The following is a 20025-nucleotide window of genomic DNA, read 5'->3' on the forward strand; positions in this document are numbered from 1 at the left end:
TCCCTTAAACAATGGGGTGATGGTAAGCAAATACGTTGGAACGGCTGTATCAATTGCTAGCATATGGCAAATATGTTACAGGAATACTACAGCTGCATTACTACACTACTACTACAACAATCTGCCAATTCTCAACAATCTGAGGAAGCAAGCTATGACTCTCGAAAGCTTATACCCTGGAAATCTAATAAGTCTTTAAGGTGCTACTGGACTCAGCTCTTGCTCCTACATTTCAGATTGTTTCTCTTCCTACCCAGTTTTTTGCTTCCCTCTCTCTCCACCATAACCTTCCTTTTTATTTTTCTGGCAACATTATGTACATATAATATATGATTCAATGATAAACCTTCCTCTTTCTATGAACAAATACTTGTGTGCCTGTGTATGGATGGTACAGAAGTAAATCTTGGAATTCAATTTTGTTGTTCAGTCGCACAGTTGAGTCCGACTCTTCGCAACCCCATGGACCAGATCATGCCAGGCCTTCCTGTCTTCCGCCATCCTCTGAAGTTGGCTCAATTTCATGTTTGTTGCATCTATGATACTGTCTAACCATCTCATCCTTTGCCATCCCCATCTTCTTTGACCTTCAATCTTTCCCAGCATCAGGGTCTTCTCCAGTGAGTGTGCCCTTCTCATTTTGTGGCCAAAGTATTTGAGCGTAAATTCCCTATGTAGCTCTTGCTCATAACTGCTATTGCAGTCTTCCGCAGCTGGAGCAGAAGAGAAGAAGCAGGACTGGCCATTTTAGGGGGGGGGGGAGACCACAGAAATTATAGTAGGTCACAGACTAAACATACATCAGCAAAGTTACTGCTTTCCAAAACAATACAGCTGCCACTATGAGCTGCAGTATCAAGACTGTGTTTTTACTGCTTTTTGTCCATATTCTATCTATGCCATTTTTGTTAGCAGTGGTTAGACTGCTGGCTATAATATTGTCTCCATTTGTTCCTGAATTCTTTTACAAATGATATAAACGGGGTAGAAAAGATTCAGAAAAGATAAAGTAAGACAAAAAAGGATACAAAATGCAAAACATATCAGTAAATCTTGAAAAATATTAATGTTAATATAATGGAGATAATTAATGTAGATATTTATACCATGCTTTTCTCCCAAAGAAAAAGAAATGCAAGAAAGCAAAGTGGCTGTCTAATGAGGCTTTACAAATAGCAGAGGAAAGAAGGAAAGTGAAAGGTAAAGCTGAAAAGGAAAGATTTACCCAACTGAATGCAGATTTCCAGAGAAAAGCAAGGAGAGATAAGGAGGCTTTACTGGATGAATAATGCAAAGTAATAGAGGAAAACAATAGAATGGGAGGGACTAGAGATCTCTGCAAGAGAATTGGAAATCAAGGGAATACTCGATGCAAAGCTGGCCATGATGAAGGACAAAAATGGTAGGCACCTAACAGAAGCAGAAGTGTTGCACCTTTCTGCGCCAGCTGTGGGGTGTCCCCCAGTCACCGTTGCACTGCCAGTCCTTTTACTGACCTTTCCCCGCCTTTTTTGCAAAAGCAGGCTAGACATCTGTACCCATTTACACAGCTGCTTTATTTTCCTTACACGCATATATACCCTTCAACATGTTAATGCATGGAGGGGGGAGTGAAAAAGCTGAGTGGTACAGATACCTGAGATTTGCTGGCTAGCAAAGCACCCAGAATGGCCACAATGCTAGTATGCAGGATAAGACCAAGAGGGGACTGACAGACGGAACCATAGAGACTAGAAGAAACAATGTTGCTATTGGGGTTGTTTTTTTTTCAAGGAAAGGACAGGAAGAACAGCAGTAGATGGTGCCTCTTGAGGCAGGAAGACCAGTGTGGGTCTGAAGGAAAATGCCTTGAGTGTGATAGTAGCAAACAAGCAGGTTGAAGGGCCATGCAGAAAGAGCTCAGGTAGCCCGTGGGCCACAGGTTGAGGACCCCTGCTCTACACCATGATGGCTCTACGTCGTGATCCTTGAGAAGAATCCTGTTAAGATGGGACGTCACTGATGGTCCTTCAGATTGTCAAGAAGAAGGAAAACAAATGTTCTTGCCCTTAAAAGGGGGTGTGACCATAACACATCAGAGAATTGGGCTTAAGACCATTGAAATCAAGCTGTAATAAGGAAGCTTTCTTCATTCAAGGACACCTGACTATAGGACAAATTGCCTTGTGGAGTTACAAGATCTTCAGTGGAGGTGCCACTGAATGCACAAGAGCAAAACCATAAAACAGGGAAATAGACACTGTCCTTTCTAGCTCTTTCCATCACTACAAGGTCCGTAATAAGTTTGGGTGGTGAATATTCATATGTGCCATCACTTGGTGAGAGTTGATACTTTCTGTTAAGGCAGCCTCTTGTTTTTCAAAGAGTTTGAGATTAGTAAACATTCATTTTACCATGTTGAATATGCATTTAGATGAGATACAAGAAGGGGACTGGTAAAACTCAGAAGAAGATGGGAAATCTTTTAATGAAGTATAAATTGTCCATGTTTGAGAAAAGATGGCATTTTTGTTTTGTTGGTTTTAAATTGTGATGTTTTAAATTCTACTTTGTATGCCACCTTGAGCCACAAGGAAAGGTGGGATATAAGCATTTTAATAAATAAATACAAATAAATAAACCAAACCTACCTTACAGAATAAATCCTTTGAGAATAAAATTGAGGAGAGGACAGTCATGGCGGAAGGGGGGAGGGTTAAATTGAGGCAGACAGAAGTAGTAAAGCTATAGACTTGTAAGTTATTCAATATCCAGATGGGAATCCCCCTCCCCACAAAAAACATCTCTCAGCATATCAAGCATACCACAAGCTAGACTTTCTCCTATTATGAAATTTCCCCCCTCAAGTTTTTTTTTTTAAATAATCTTTCAGTTGGAAGAGGAGGGCAGTTTCCAGTGGCAGCCAGGAAACTATCTATTCTTGTTGAATTCAAGCTGTATACATGTTCCTTCATTTCAGAAAAAATAACTATTGCAAATGAAAATAAAAGCACATGGGGGGAAAATTCTAGTGTAGTCAGTAAACATCTGGTTACCATTTTCCGATATAAGAACCCACCTATTTAAGGGAATGAAAGATGTTTAGAAAAATAAATAAGACACTGGGTCTTTTGTTCTTTTCATTACTGGAGGGTAAAGGAAATATCATGAATTGGGAGGTCACAAGAAGCTCAGCTTCTATAAATACAAAAGTCTGAGAAAATTTAAGTAAATTGAATTCAAGTTCAAGCAGTGTAAACAATCCAACAGAGTTAAGGTTAAATAAACATGGCTAGGGACCCGCTGATGCTACTACAAGCACAAAGTTTCTTGAAAGATTAATACATTTGTTTTTAATCACTTTTAAAGAAATGGACTGGCAATCACGACATAAAAGTATCATGGAATAATAAATAAGTTAAAATGTCACATTCAGTCTTGCCTTATTTTCTCTTAAATATAGGATGCAGGCACCACAGATGTACACAGAATATTCATTTCTCAATTAGAAACATATGTTGCATGCATTAATTTTTGTTTGGAAAGCAAAATAGAGATTCCATTGCATTCTTTAGTCCTGGCTTTCAGCAAAACGCTTCAATTTAAGACCACATGTGTAGACTTGTGATCATTTTGTTTTTTTTTTAAAGTTTAACTTTACTTGTAAGTTTAGTTTAGAATTTTTGAGATTACCTGTTTTGATTTCCTGTGAAAAGTATGTGAGACTTCAGTATGATAGAGAAATAGGGAAGGAACAAGGGGGTTGACTTCAAGGTAAAATGAAGCAAGTGTAAATATGGGGCAATTCCATGAATGGACACAACCATGCAAAATAATGTTACAACAATAAAATCAAATAAATATTTTTAGAAGTTACACAAAAGACATTTTTTGGAAATGAATTTACAGTCCTACATCCTATAAGGAATCTTTCTTTCCCTTCCTGATCAAGAACCAGGAGTTCTTTCATTTTATATATCTAACAACATACACTTGAAAAGCTCCATGGGTCCATTAATTCCTTGAATGTACAGAAAAGCCAATAATTTGGTATGGGTCATTGAGGCTGTGTTCAGACATCTGATATAGCTGCTGATGCCAGATGGATCTAAAGTGCACAATCAGACAGCAACACCTGTGAAAGGTTCTGCAGTTGTTGGCACCCCATTTTGCCCCGTCCCTGAAATGGAGTAGAAAGACACTGGAGAAAGTCCAGTCCTAACGCTTGCTGATGGGTCACAGATGGATTTTCCCCAGTCTGATCACTCAAGTGCGCTCTCAGGCTGTTGGGATGGTCTGCTCATTCCATCCCAGCTGGGTTCCAATTTTTTGCTCCTTTAGCAATATGCACATAACTGCATAATCGTCCCCATCTCTAGGCCAGCTTTGAAAATGAGCAGGAAAGGGAGTGATCAGGTGACCATAGCTCCGCGAAGGATCCATGAGCAGTCAAAGTGGAGACTCGACTCCCAGAAATTGGAAAACGCATGTGCAAAAAACTGCACCCTCATTTATGCACATGTGCAAAAGCAAGCAACCCCCCCCCCCATGTGCACTGACTGATCACGCAGTGACGGGCTGAGCCCGCAGCAATACAGATTATACTGGGATGTCTGATCAATTGACTCTGTTTCAAATACCAATGGATGAAATAGGAGCGCTTCCCAACCACGCTAAATCGTAGATATTTGTTGTAGGCCCCACCTTGAGTCTTAACCTGTTAAATTTACTTTCTGTTAGGGAAAATATGATTAATGTCTTCCCTTACTCAGTAGGTATCCTGGTTGATCAGATTAAGTGTATGCTAGAATATTACTTATAGATGAAAGCCCACTGATCTCAGCACTTAGTGCGAAGTTTTGTGTGGCAGCTTGTAAAATCCACCAGATACATATGCATATTGAAGATTTTTAATAATAATTTTACTTATTACTCATTGCAAGTATTTATTATATGTGGGAGTTAATTTTTTTCTTATCAACTGTGGCTTGTTATGAGTTGTTATGATTTGTACTGGTCAATTAATGCTTTAATAAAGATGGATTGATGTCTGGATGTACAAACTCTTGTGCAAGCTAGCAGGGGGATTAATAATGTGAATGTACCATCTGAACGCACATCCTTTTTTTTTAAAGTATATTTATTGGTTTTTATAAGCCCGTATTGTACATCCATATAAGTTCATTGAAAGATCACATGCATACAAATATCACAACAACATTTATCCTTTCTAGCAACACAGAATAACTCACCAACTTGCCTACCATATATTTTTAGTTCATATCATCCTCCTTAATATCAAATCTGTGTTGAACAAAAAAAACTATCCTTCTTATACCCTTTAAGGCATTATATACTGTCTTTCAAAGCTAACAGTTCATATCACTGATATAACTTCTTGGTAAACTCCTATTCTTCTCCTTATGCAGATCTAACTTCTAACCATTCTCCTGTATCTTACCAGTACAATATAGGGTCACAGTTAATACTTACATTTTCATTTTATTTTCCTATTATTACCCTTTTTATTATTTCACAATCCCAAAAAACCTTTATTTTTATATTAGTTTATATTATTATTATCATTGTTATTTTTAGAAACTCTGTATCAACTTGCACTTTCCAATTAACTCCCTTATTCTTTATTTCCCCTTAACTTCCTTCGGCGTCTTCTACTATAAACTATCTGATTATCATCCATAACTCTGGAGTTCGAAACTGACCCAAATTCTACATGCACACTCTACGCCATTGCCAATAACAATTTAGAACCTACTTATACACCACCAATCCTGCGAAGCATGATCCCAATAATTTTCATCCACACTATAACTTCGTCGTCTTCTACTATAAACTATCTGATTATCATCCATAACTCTGGAGTTCGAAACTGACCCAAATTCTACATGCACACTCTACGCCATTGCCAATAACAATTTAGAACCTACTTATACACCACCAATCCTGCGAAGCATGATCCCAAACCTTTTAAATTTTTACATTTAAATATTTAAATATTAACTTTTAACTCAATTCATTAATGACCTTAAAATTTTTCACAACTCTAGCTACACCTTCCTACTATTAGTCAAAATCATTTAATCCAAAAATTAATTAGTTTCCAACCACAATAATCCAATATAACATGATTACTCCACCCTTATTACCATCACCCTTTGTCCTAACACCTTCACCGTTAACACAAATAAATACTTAGATAAGCAGGTTATTGGTCATTTTTCCATCTTATATCCACAAAAGGTTGATCTTTCCTATCTTCTCGTATGGTTTGCTCTTCCTTTTAAACATCCACAGTCTATTTTCCAGTCTCAGCATATCTATATGCCTACGGTCTTTAAATGTTCCTGGTTCCTTCGCTTCTCCTCTCTCATTTTCCTCCATTCCATTTTCCCGGGTTTATTATTGTTCTTAAATTCCCACGCTCGTCTTTTCCTTCTTTTAATCCTTTTCTCTCTCTCTCTATTCCTTGTCCAGCTTTGTCTATTTTCTTTTGGCAATCCTACTTTGGTTCCTTGCTGTTCTTGATTTAAGTTCTTTTTTAATTCTTCTAATGGCAAGGCTGTCACTTCCACAAATTCATCCATCTGTATCTTCCCCAAATTTTCCTCCTTTACCCATTCATCGTTCTTATTTTGATTATCCTCTGTCACCTCCTCCTCTGGAACCTCCGTCATCAAAAATTGCTCCTGCTGTTCCTTTTCTTCTGTCTCAACTTGTAGATTGTATTTCTTCCTAATCTTTGTGCATGCTTCCTCACATCCTCTTTGCACTCCCTCTAGCACCGCCTCTCTCACAGCTCTCAAAAACTGTTCAACTGTCATCTCTTCCACATCTGCATTTTCATCACACGCCTCTTCCTCCATTGCAAGCCACATTTTTAAAACCATAGTCTCAAATACAATTTCTTCACCGTTAATCTCCTTTACTGCCAGAGTCGACACCAATCACAAATACAGTCTCCGTTATTTTCTTTCTCTCTCCTTGTCCGAACCAACACAACACAGGATCATCAGATTATTCCCTTCCCCCACAGAAATAGCGCAGTGTCCTCTCTGCCCCTTTCAATTTCTCGGCCAGTCTGCGTCTCACACTGGGGCACATTGATTGGGGGTTCTCTCAACTTTCTCACCTCCATTGACACTTCCTCTTTAGCCTTCTATGTTGCTTGTAATCCATAACTCCCAAACACCTGGTGAATTAAAAAAAGCGGCTGGCAGCGTTTTCAAGAACATGGCGACCATGTTTTTTCCCCAGTCTTTTGCCCGGCTTCGGGGCTGTCCTGGTCACCCCCCCTACTTTGCCGAATGCGGGAGGGGCCAGAAAGTGCCCCCTACTCCAGCCCTCCCCCTAAGAGGGCTGGTCGAGCTCCCCTGATAAAACGGGGAGCTCAAACGAAAGCAAAAGCGGGACGGGCGGCTCGGAACTCGCCGAGCGTCCGCCCGTCGACGCGCCGCACCCGGAAGCTCAAGAATTCCTAATTCCTGAATCTGAACACACGTCCTTTTGAAAGCAAGGATCAACACTTGCATTTTAATGCATAGTCCAATGCTTATTCAATTTAAGCCTGCAAAGATATCTGAGCTTGTATGGATATCTGAGATGAAGGTATGGAAAATGCCATGGAGACTCCATGAATTTCATCCATTGGCCTAGTGTAGCAATGCTTTCTGAAACATCTGAATATAAAAGAAAAGTACTATAGGAATGGTTAGAGGTAGGACTTCAGAATCCTGTATATTATTAGTAGGAACAAGATCAAGATGGGTAGCTGTGTTCCTGCTAGCAGTAGAAAAGAGCAAGAGTTCAGTTAAAAACAAACAAAATTTGTGGCAGGGTATGAGCTTTCATGAGTCACTGAGCAATGACTTACAAAAGCACATACCCTGTCACAAATTTTGTTCATCTTTAAAGTGCTACTGGACTCTTGCTCTTTTCTACTGCTAATAGGAACAAATTAGTAAATGAAAGAGAGTCCCAGACAAAGAATATGCCTAATTACTACAGGGAACAGCTTTTCTCGGCGTGTGTGTGTGTTTTGCCATCAGGTCAAAGCTGATTTATGGCGACCCCATGGGGTTTTCAAGGCAAGAGATGTTTGGTGGTGGTTTGCCATTGCCTGCCTCCATGTCACAACCCTGGCATTCTTTGGAGGTCTCCCACTGAAATACTAGTGAGGGTCAACCCCGCTTAGCTTCTGACAAGATCAAGCTAGCCTGTGCTGTCCAGGTCAGGGTTGTTGGTTTTTTTATTCATGACTGTTAGAGTTAGTTCTTTGAATTTAGTGTGAAATGAAACGACTTCTTTTCTGGAATAAAGTCTATCACAGCTGCTTCCATATGGAGATTTTGCTGCAGTTTGATGCTCAAACTAGAGTTGATTTTTATTGGGCATCCAGATCTACCGGATGTCATCCCCACTTGTTGTCTCTGCCCCCTTTTAGCTGCAGTCTTTTCCAAATCTAATTTGGTATTATCTTTTTGGAAAGGTTTCAGTCTAAGCATGTTTCCATGACATGTGGACAGAAGGGTGCAATTGTTTATCGTTCCTGTCCCCATTGTCACCATTTTCCTTGCCCCCCTCCACTATAATTTCCTCCCACCAGAGGGATTTTTTGTTTTGTTTTCCTCCCCCAATTTGCAATTAACATATTGCTATGGCTTTAAAGGATGAGATGGCTAGACAGTGTCATAGATGCAACGAACATGAAATTGAGCCAACTTCAGAGGACGGCGGAAGACAGGAAGGCCTGGCGTGATCTGGTCCATGGGGTTGCAAAGAGTCGGACTCGACTGTGCGACTGAACAACATGGCTTTATAAGGAGCTGCAGTGGCTCGTGGTTAAGACGCTGAACTGCAGGCTGTGGAAGGCTGGTAGTTCAGCAGTTCGAGACCCGAGTGTGCCGCATGACGGAATGAACTCCTGTCTCTGGTTCCAGCTCCTGCCAACCTAGCAGTTCAAAAGCAAGAAATTGCAAGTAGATAAATAGGTACCACTTTGGTGGGAAGGTAACAGCGTTCCGTGCGCCTTGGTGTTTAGTCATGCTGGGCACATGACCATGGAAACATCTTCAGACAGCGCTGGCTCATTGGCTTTGAAACGGAGATGAGCACCGCAACTCTAGAGTCGGATTCAACTGGCTTTCAAGCAAGGGAACCTTTACCTTTACCTTTATGGCTTTATGAGAATAGTCTATACACCATGTCCCTGAATTCCAAGATTCCATTTTTAAAAAAAAGCAAGTCTCCAAGCCTTTTTGGAGCAAATATTATGCCCTTTTCCTTATAACTTCACAACAAAAGGGGCTAGAGACTTAAGTTTTTAAAAGGAAAAAAAAGAAAGCTGTTAATTCAGAGGAGCTAGTGGATAGATCCTTTAAATGTTATAACAATACTTCAATTGCTGAATTTTTTGAAGTCCAAAAAAAAGCCCTCTGTGGTGGTGGGGAAAGGAAGGCAAGGAAAGTGTGGAGAAAACTGCCATGTGGATACACTTTGCCACTCAGAATGTCTACATTCACAGTGGCAACTAAAACTACATGGAGAATGGTTGCTGTATGTGGAAGAAGCCTGGGTCTATGGATAAAAGAAGAGAAGAGATTCAATTTATACCCCGCCCTTCACTCCTCAAAGGTGTCTCAGAGTGGCTTACAAACTCCTTTCCCTTCCCCTCCCCACAACAGACACCCTGTGAGGTGGGTGGGGCTGAGAGAGCTCTTGTCAGAAACTGCTCTTTTTCAAGGACAGCTCTTATCAGAACTACGGCTTGCCAAAGGTCAACCAGCCAGGTGCAAGTGGAGTGTCACAGCAGGACCAGGGGGCATGACGCAAGCAAGCAAAAGTCCAGGAACAGTCCGAGGTCAAGCCGGGCAAATCAGGTAGCAAGGTTCAAGCAGGTTCAAATCACAGTCCAAAAGCAGGGTCAGACATACCAAAGTTTCAAGTCCATAAATCACAACGATACCAGAGGAGTCAGAGATGAACGCAGGGTCAACAAAGCCGAAGGTCAAAAGCCGAGGATCAAGCAGAGAAGAATTCCACAAGGTCTGGGGCAGAGACGCAAGGATTCAGGTCCTGAAGAAACGATGTTTGCCAGCACAAATGACTGCTGGCAACAGACTTGCAGATATACAGTGCTAGCTAATCAACTCATTAGCTAGCCGGGAGCAAGGTCAGGATCCTGTCAATATGCAGGGCTAACAGATCTTCTGGCACGCATGCGTGCATTCTGCCTTCGCTCTCTCAGCTGTTGTCTCCTTACATTCCAGAGCCTGGTTACATGTGGTGGTGAGTCTGTTGATGAATCACTGGGCTGCAGCAGAGACTGATCCCTTGCAGGTGTTCCCTGGGAGGCTCTATCCTCCTCACCACTTAGATAGCTTTCAGCTACAGGATCCAGTCTTTGCCTTTCTGCTGCAGTACTGTCCTCAGGAGCCTGTAAGTCCACAGGATCCTGGCTAGCAGGTGCCTCCTCAGGGGCATCAGCAAGGGCAGGCATGACATCAGCAGGGGCAGGCATGACATGGAGGAGTGGGGAATCAAACCCGGCTCTCTCAGATTAGAGTCCGCGCGCTTAACCACTACACCAAACTGGCTTTTAAAAAGCAATCCACAATTTGGAGTAACTACACTGCGGTGGCTCAAGTGGTTGAGACGCTGAACTGCAGGCTGTGGAAGGTCAGTAGTTCAGCAGTTCGAGACCCGAGTGTGCCGCATGACGGAGTGAGCTCCCGTATCTAGTTCCAGCTCCTGCCAACCTAGCAGTTCGAAAGCAAGAAATTGCAAGTAGATAAATAGGTACCACTTCGGTGGGAAGGTAACAGCGTTCCATGCGCCTTGGTGTTTAGTCATGCTGGCCCCATGACCATGGAAACGTCTTTGGACAGCGCTGGCTCTTTGGCTTTGAAATGGAGATGAGCACCGCAACTCTAGAGTCGGACTCGACTGGCTTTCGAGCAAGGGAACCTTTACCTTTAACTTTTTACACTGCAAATAAATAAATAGGTCCACATAAATTCAGTGAGCTAGCTGGAATTATTTCACAGATGGCTGTAGACAGTATAATTTATTTATGCATAAGACATTTAAAGGGTGAAGCCAATGTTGCTGGATTTTGATTACAGGAGAACCTGAAAATAGCATCCTCAGCATGAAAATGTATATATTTGCTAACATATTGACTGTAATCCAGAGAATCGTGTGCGTACATCTGCACATGCAGTAGAATGGGGTTTTTTTCCTTCCTAAAAGCAAACCACCACCACTCTCTCCAGCTGGTCTAGAATTTGAAGGAATGCTGAAGACAGAATTTACATGACAATCTTGTAGTACTTAGTAAGAAGTACTGCTAGGCCCAGGAAACAATAACGGTTGAAAACCCTGCATGTAATTTCAGGCTGGGCCTAAGGCCAATGGCCTAATCATCATGAACTGGTAGTGAGCAGGCTGTTGACCAAATTTCCACAGGAAATGGAGAGCAGGATAGTATATAATTTGTTATAAGTTTTGTTTTTAAAGGGTTTTATCCCATCTTTCTAGAAAGCTCAAGGCAGCAATAAAAAGGCATCATAAAATCATTAACAATTAACACCATGAATACCTCTCTGTCATCACAACTGAAAATGTAAACATTCTGCCCAAAATAAATTCCACTAAGGTGCCTAGCAAATGCCCATATAAAAAGGCACGCCAAAATGAACTCGAAATATGTTCCATTTAAACTGAAAAAAACCCGGCCTTTCTCAAGGCATGAAATCTCGCTCACCTCTTCCAGAGGGTCAGAGCTCCAAAGGAAAAGGCTCACAGATGGGCTGCAGTGACATGGGTGAACTCACAGGGAAAGTTCCTGATGGACCCTTGTTCTGGAGGGCTATTAGCCAGAAGCACGCAGAGCCAAACCCGTTGTTCTGCCAGTGTAATGGGCTAATTGGTATGGACTCTTCAGTGGCAACACTGACTGGTTGGTGGGGTGAGCAGACACCTGTTGCTGGCACTACTGGCCGTGTGTAAGCTGAGATGTCCCTACTTTGGTGGCTCATAGCACCACCTTGGCTTGCTCCTGGGCCACTTTAACTTCCAACTCTACCCCTGTGCAATTCTAACTGGAGGCACAACCAGAAGGTTCTCCTGAGAGCACTGTAGCAGTTGCAGAGGTTCATACAGGGAGAGGCAATCCTTCAGATACAGAGGTCATAGATTGTAAAGGGGTTTTATGGCAGTTCAGAAAACCACAGGAAAGTTAAGAGAATGATGAAATAAAAAAAGATATCTGGTTGAAGGATGCAGCAAACCAATGAATATTCAATGATGCCCACTCCTACAGCAATTGGAGAGAGGTAAGATGCCTGAGACCCCATAGTATTTGGTGAGGAGAATTTCAGAAGGGGCCTAATGACAGCTAAGGAAGAGACCTGAGGTTGAGCCTTTAGCCAATGACGGTTCAGAGGAATTCCAAGGGCTGCATATGATGCAACTTCTACCAGAGGTCAGAGCTGCTCCCCCTCCCCCAAATGTTCTCAAATGGCCTTATTGGATGCCAGGGACTTTTTCCACAATAAAGGAATTGAGAAGAATAGTTCGAGTACCTGGCTCAGAAAAAATTCCTGACATATGCTATGACAACCCCGTCTACTTTCCTCAGAGGCAAGATTTTCCCTCCGTTTTTCTTTGCCTTTTACTGACTGAGCCACCCTAGTAATGTATTTTCTTCTTTGCTGTAAAACCCTGGTTGTCCCATCCTGTCGCAGTATGATATTTTGGCTGCTGGCTCAGCCCAGGATTCTGAGGGAAGGATCAGGAGCCCCCTTTAACTTAAACAACAAATGGCACTCGAGGCGCTTGGAAATTCAAAGATAACAAAATATTTTGTTTAACATATAGGGGAAAGGTCAGGTGAAATCAGGCGTTGAAATTTCTGAGGGAAAACCAGTACATGCACAGATTTAATTCTTATGTTTCAGGCTAATGAGAGTCTCTTAAGCTTTTCCCAGGCCCCGGTCACACGGGCCGGAAAATGTGGGGTGGGGGGCGTGGCTAATTGCCCCGGCAGCCCGATCAGAAGTCCTTTGGAGGTCCTGTTGGGAGGCGTCAGGTGCAGATCAGACGGCTAGTCCGCAGCGCGGCAAAGAAGCAGCATGGTGCGTTCAAACCGGCACTAGCGCTGCACGGCTCCTGTGGCAAACGCCGCTTCCTGTTTGTGCGCATGCTCCGTTGGGTGCTTGTGCACATCCTGTGGAGACTTGGGGGGAAAAAACCCTTCTTTGCGACGGGACATGGGGGAGTGCCGGATGCCACGGAAGTCCACCGGAAATGCGGTCAGATGCCCGCCCTTGCCCCGCAGTTTCCGGAAACTAGTACCTCGTGGGTACTAGTTTTTAACTCCGCACCTTCGGCGGGGAGCCACAGGTTCGCCACGGGAGCATTGCGCTTCCCAGATGTTGAGGTGAGATCGCGCCGGGAAAATCTGTGGGACTCCCGTGCCTCTCCTGCGGCAACTTTGCCGTGTGACCGGGACCCCAGTGACTTAAATCTAGGTTGAGAGTCTTTTTCCCAAACTCTTCAGCATACTTTCTATGAATATTGTCTATTTTATTTTCCAGAAGGGTAGTACACCCTTTCCAGTACCCTGTACCCTTCTCTTGAAACCACCAATACTCATCTTGAGTTTTTAACTGACCCTTAAGATCTCTAAAGGCAGTTTCAAACCACACCAGACCAGGGATCTCTGTACTCCTCAGAACTAACTCCCTATTTGACTGGGTAGAAAATTTTCTTCTGTCTCTAGAAGATCTATCCCCTTTCCTTGGCCCAAATGTGAGTCTTCGCCTACTTTCCAAACTTCCTTGCCAACTTTCTCCCAGTTCTCCTGTCTGTGTTAAAGTGCTTTCAGCTAAGGCTGAAATCAGATCGTCAGTACTCAACTTAGTCAGGGCAGAAATCTGACTGACTCTCTCCTCAGCATGCAGCTCTCTCAAGACTTTTCTGCTCAGCTGATGCTAACCAATCAGATTGCTTGAAGCAGCCTGTCACTCAAGGCTCTCTGTTTCTGTGAAGAAGTAACCCTTCATAGTCCTTTACTCTGTGCAGCACTTCTAAGCTTTAAAAAAGTAGTCTGTCACACATGCATTCAGCATGGAATGCCAATACGATGAACACATTCTACATACCCCTGTGGGTTCATCCAAAGTACCAAGGCTCAAGATACTAGAAAAACATTGTGAAGTGCTTGGATTTCTGTGATCTGTTTGCTCTGACTTGGTATGGTATGTTTGCCTTTAAAGAAGGGTTGCCATGTATTTTCCCCTCATTATGGAAGTTATTAATGGCATCTTAAAAGTGAAGTTTGCCATTTATTTATTTTTGAAAATTTCTTCTTATTCCCTTAGTGTGGAATCATCAGAGTATTTTCAGCTTAACTTTCCTTGTCATCTGACAACCTGATTCAGAAACCAAATAAATCCAACGTATCTGGGTTGAATAGCCTCTTCTGCTTACGACGCAAAGCCACTTGCATCAGAGGACGGCTCCATTATTGGCAGAACAGAACCAAAGGTTCCAGCCTTCTCCTTTTAAATCAGTTAACTCCCAGTAATTTCAATGGGAACATAATGGCCTAAATTAAATTGTGAATTAGGTTGGAAACTTCTCATCAAGTCTATTTTCCCTTCGCACCCTAGGTTTTCAGAATATTAATTACACAGAGAATCTTAAACTTCAGTGAAGAAACAGATGGCACTAATCAGCTATTTTATCTACTATCAGGGTTATAAAAAAATATTTCATTCTTAAGAATTGGTCTTCAGAAGTCATACGGCTTACTCGGCCAGAAGCTGTGGAAATGGTTTGCATGGAGCTGCGCTAACAGCTGGCACAGAGCTGCTAATAAATAATCATCAAAAAGAGCTTCTTCTTCATCTCCTTAGAAGATTGTTGTCATAAATAGAAACAGCCCTGCACAGTTTCTTCATCATAGCAATCATCAAATTGAACTTGGTTTGATTCCCAGAATTTTGTTTCCAGCCATCCATCCTGGTTGGGTTGCTGAGTGACCTGAAAAAACAAAAGTCTGGTCTGCTCTTGTGTGGAATTAAATGAAGGTTTTCATAGGATGAAGGTAAACACTTAGGCTTGCCAAGTCCACCCGGGGGGTGGGGAAACCCCCGCCCCAGGGACCCGTTCCCCGCCGGCGGCGGATCGGGCCCCGGGGGGAACCCCACCCTGACGTGCATGTCACCCAGAAGTGATGCGACCACGCCGGGCCCGCTGGGAGCAGGGCCATGGTCATCCGAGGGAAAACTCTATGGTTTTCCCTCGGATGGGCATGGCCCCACCCCCAGTGTGCCCGGCGTGGTCACGTCACTTCAGAGTGACGTGGATGCGGCGAAATTCAGACTTGGCAACCCTATAAACACTGGTGGTGAAAACCTGTAGGGTTTTCAAGGCAATTTGCCATTGCCTGCCTTTGTGTAGCAACATGGGCCTTTCTTGTTGGTCTCTCATCCAAGTACTAACCAGGGCTTAGCTTCTGAGATCTGATGAGATTGAGCTATCCAGGTCAAGGCAGGCAAATATTATCACCATCTAATATGCATGTCACATTGCTTTTAAAGACAGTGCTGCAGGGCTGGCTGAACAGTTGCTCAATGACTGGTATATTTAACATGTTTTTACCACCCTTCCTCCAAGAGGCTCAGGGTATACTTCCAGTGCCATCCTAAGCAGAGTTACCACCTTCTCAGTTCATTTAAGTCAATGGATTTAGAAGGGTGTAATTCTGCTTAGGATGGCACCGATGGTCTCCCCCACTCCCAGTCTATCCTCACAGCATCACTTTGACATAGTGCTATAGAGTGTGAAACTGGGTCTGGGAGGACCCAGGTTTAAATCCCCACCTTGCCATGGCAGTTTGCTGTATGGTGTTGGGCTAGTCACTCTGTCAGCCTAAGTCACCTCATAGGTTTGTTGCTGTGAGGACAAAATGGAGGAAGAGAAAACAATGTTGTATGTTACTTTGGGTCCCCATTGAGGAGAAAATAAATAAATAAACAACCCTGAGAAAGAGGGTTCTCAGCTCACCAAATATTTGAACTCTGGCCTGACCCACTCTCCCCTATGCCTCACTATCTGTAACTACTGGGGCGTCAAAAGCATATTTCATGAAATCTGTTCATTGATTTCATATTTTTAAATAAATTAAAAAAATTCAATCAAGCATATTTTATGCAACAACTTCTTCAAAGAAACTCTTTCTCAGACTTCAAATGTTAAGGCAGTACCCAGGGTTGTTTTCAGGCCAGTCTATCCTGCTGGTTCTTTCCCTTGCTATCTCCATTATAGCAAAATACTAACTCTCACTTCAGATGAAAAGTTTGTCATTCTGTGCCAACTAATTCTTTGTCCAACCTTATTTAATGGCCATTGCAGACATTCCAAATGGTCAGTCTGGAGAGCAAAATGTGTCAGAATAATGTAATCTTATTTTCATCTGGTATCTAGGCAAAAGTGTCCATCCACATAAGAATAAGAGTCTAACCAGACATGCTGGTTTCCATAGCTATTTTCCAAGCTTAGTTATTTGGCCTGCTCAGGGCCCAGTTCAGATCAGAACTGGAGCTCAACATGGGTTTTAAAACTCCCCCCTCCCATATTTCTCCAAATCTGAGGCGACCCTGGGGGGGCCAATTTCCCAGTTGCAGGAACTTATGTGTATTGACAGTGCTATACAAAAATTTCCCCAGTGAGACAAATAGCGACTCCTTGGGGGCCACTTCAAATCAGTGGCAAGGTTTAAGCCCCTCCCCATGTGTCCCCATTCTAAATTGGACTGATAATTAAGGGTGTTTCCACACAAGTGGTTTACATCAGTTCAGATTTCCAACTGCATCATTGTTGTTGTATTTTCTTTTCTGCATATATTTTCATCTGACTGAGGGTTGCTTTGATTTTTCATTGCTTTTTCTCTGTTTTTTTTGGAGGACACGTTACATCAATATTTTTTTCAAGCTGCTTTGGAGTCAGCTTTTCTCCATGTGCATAGTACTCCATTTGGGGTTTTTTCACCACCTCTTGATACCCAGAACACCCACCCCCATTGTCACCCACTCCCACTGTATCCATGTCCCTCCTCTACAACCTTCCCATCACTTCACCCCTCCACCTCTTGCTACCCCCCCTTTTTAATATTTCTTATGATAGCACTAGCAATTGGTATTAAAAAAAACACACCAAAAAACCACAGGACTAGTGATAGATTTCTAAGGGGGGACCAGTTGGCATAGCTTTTTCATACTCTTGTGTTCTGAGGTTGCATGTCTTGGAGAGGGATGTTGTGGCCCACCTAAATATGCCTGGTTTTAACACTTTCTCTCCACTTGATCAAGCAATAGTAAGGAAAAGAGAACCCACAGAGCTGGAGAGGTTTTCCCCTTTATTACCAAACCTTTTCTTTAGTGTTTCAAACACACATGAGTATAGCTGCCCATTCCCCACCTCGCCTTTCCCCTCATGCACTATATGTTTTTAAAAATTAAAAAATCCAAGTAAGAAGACTAGCAATAGAGTGCTAGCAGAAATCCATCCCCGTTGATCAGGCAAGTTATTAGTGAGGAACAGAGAATCACAGAAACTGGTTGAAGGCTGCTGAGAGTTTTCCTTTTTTCAAACGTTTTCTGTTTGTCTGAAAGACATGGAACCAGAGGGACTTGGCATGTCTGCTTAGACTCTGAGATGCTATTTATAAATATACTGCTTAATTTGTACAGCAGGCTGTCAAGAATTGAAAAGAACAATAAGAAACAGATCCTACGGACTATTGAAAAGAACAATAAGAAACAGATCCTATGGACTATTATTATGGGGGTGGGTGAGAGGTAAAGATCCTAGCAACAGCTGCTGTGCAGTGCTGAGCCACAACTACTCCATTAGCCCAATCTAGCTGCAGCTCTAGCCTTTACCAAGAAAAAGATGGGGCTGAACCAGCCACCTCTCTGTGGATCCAAGGGCCCATCAGAACAGTACTTTTTCTAACCTGTGATGCTACTTGGCCTGCAGTCATTTGGACCTTTGTGTGGTTTCATCCTGCCATGTCATGGTTCCCATTGAAAATAAATACTAATTGTTGCTCTGAGTCTCTGAGAAAGGACTAGTCACAATAATAGTTGGGTTAAGAATCAAGGAAAGTTCTCGCTATGCTAGTAAAAAAAAAAGTGAAATGTTAAGATAGCTCCCTAAAGGCCGAGTGAGAAATTGCCTCTCCTGTCCCAAGAACAACTTTATTATGAGGACTACATAGTAAAAGAAATTAACCTATCATTTGCTGGCTGTCTCTGTGTTAATCTTGGTAGTTTTTGTTTCTGTGAGTGTATCACTATTCTTTCTGTCATGTTGGCCCTTGGTTAGCCAACTAAGATCTCTGGAGAAGATATTTAGTAAATAAATACCTTTAATATTTTTTTTCTTTCTGAAGAGAACCATATACAACTAGATAAAGAAGCAGAACTGCCTAAACAAACCAGTTTCTACCAGTTTTGCTCTGCATGTTGTTGCAGTTAGTACAAGTTCATTATATGGCATCTACGTGTAGAACACCCAAAATATGCCACCACTTTAGGCATCAGAATAATTTCCCATTATTTCTCCAGTGAATGAAAGAGTAACTGTAGTCCTCATTGTTACTTACACAGGTTGCTTTCTGGAATGGCTCAGTCCAAGTTTTTATCAGACTAGAACGTTCTCTTTCTCACTGTGCTTCTCTTTCATTTCTTTTTTTTAATAGGTGAATTAAACCCCTGGAACCTTATGATTTGCTTATCCTCCAGCAAAGCTGACTATGAAAATTGCTTAAGTGCACTGGACTCACATCGAAAAACGTTACTGCAGAAGGTATGGTTCCCAAGGGTCATGGTTGTTGGCAATACCTTAGATCAGGAGTCCCCAATTTTATTAAACCTGTAGACATTTTTGGATTTTTGAACACAGGTTGTGGACTCCATAACAAAATGGCCACTATGGGGTCTGGGTCCTGTCAGAAAATGTAAGGAGGTTTCACATTGGATGCAGCTGTTTCCAAGTGTGTACTCCTTGCAGACAGAAAAGTAATACCTTCTGGGCTCTACTGAAGCTCTTTGCTTTGGGAAAGAAGCAAGTGGGTGCCAAGAAACACATTGGAGAATACCATGTTAGAAACCACTACCTTAAGTAATTATAATTTTTTTTACAAAATGGACTTTTTGATTTGGATATTTGTTTCACTGCTCTATTCTGCACACCATTCAGTGCCAACATTAACATATATCCCATTCCCCCCATATCACTGTCCAGTTACTACAGAGATGTGTTGATTCTTAGAGAATGGAACACATCCTTTGCATGCACAAAGTCCCAGATTCAATCCCCAGAATTCAACAGACCTTGGGCAGAAGAGATGTTTGTGACCTCAAAGAGCTGCTGTCAGTTAGAGTAGGCAACACAGCAGGATAGACTAATTGTCTATCTCTGGGTCATACTATGTGAGACATTATGAGCCTTTTCTGTCAAGATTGTTCTACAACTTTCCCATAAATGGAGAAACTTTCCCATAAATGGAGAAAGCATCTTCAGGAGTTGGTAGTTTACATGGGGAAAACAGCATGGAAAGCTTGTGTTAACTTCCTCTACTACTGCAGGCCTGATTCAGTTCAGTCCTCTCCCTGGGGCTACTGCTGAAGCAATGGGAGATCTGGTCATGGATTTTCACTGTCTCAACCAATGCTCTCTCTAAGCTGTGGAGTCTTGTGAGCAAGAATTCTACTTTGTGAGTTACTGGCATTAAAGTTGTGAGCAAGTGATTTGGCTACTGCATAAATTAGTTTGCTCTGAAGCCATCCTTCCTGAGCTAAAACAAAAATGTGTGAGCTGGAGGCTAAAAAACTGTAAGCTAGATCACACTAACTCAGCTTAAAGGGAACACTGGTCTCAACTAGTCTTGCTCTTAGTATAAGACAGCTTCATATGTTGTTAGCAGGGTTACAACCCAGACCTTTCTATGTGTAG

The 20025-nt window shown here is 42.3% G+C and overlaps 1 protein-coding gene across 1 annotated transcript in view; it reads left to right on the forward strand.

Moving 5' to 3' along the window:
• CPED1 (cadherin-like and PC-esterase domain containing 1) overlaps positions 1–20025 on the forward strand; it is a 162581-nt gene that overhangs the window by 39845 nt on the left and 102711 nt on the right. Inside the window, exon 3 of the mRNA XM_015412691.1 lies at positions 18770–18876. Within this exon, the coding sequence (XP_015268177.1) occupies positions 18770–18876 (107 nt within the window). The remainder of the gene's footprint in view (positions 1–18769; positions 18877–20025) is intronic.

This window comes from Gekko japonicus, unplaced genomic scaffold, assembly GCF_001447785.1.
Source record: "Gekko japonicus isolate JY-2015 unplaced genomic scaffold, Gekko_japonicus_V1.1 scaffold550, whole genome shotgun sequence".
In the NCBI taxonomy this organism is placed as follows: Eukaryota; Metazoa; Chordata; class Lepidosauria; order Squamata; family Gekkonidae; genus Gekko; species Gekko japonicus.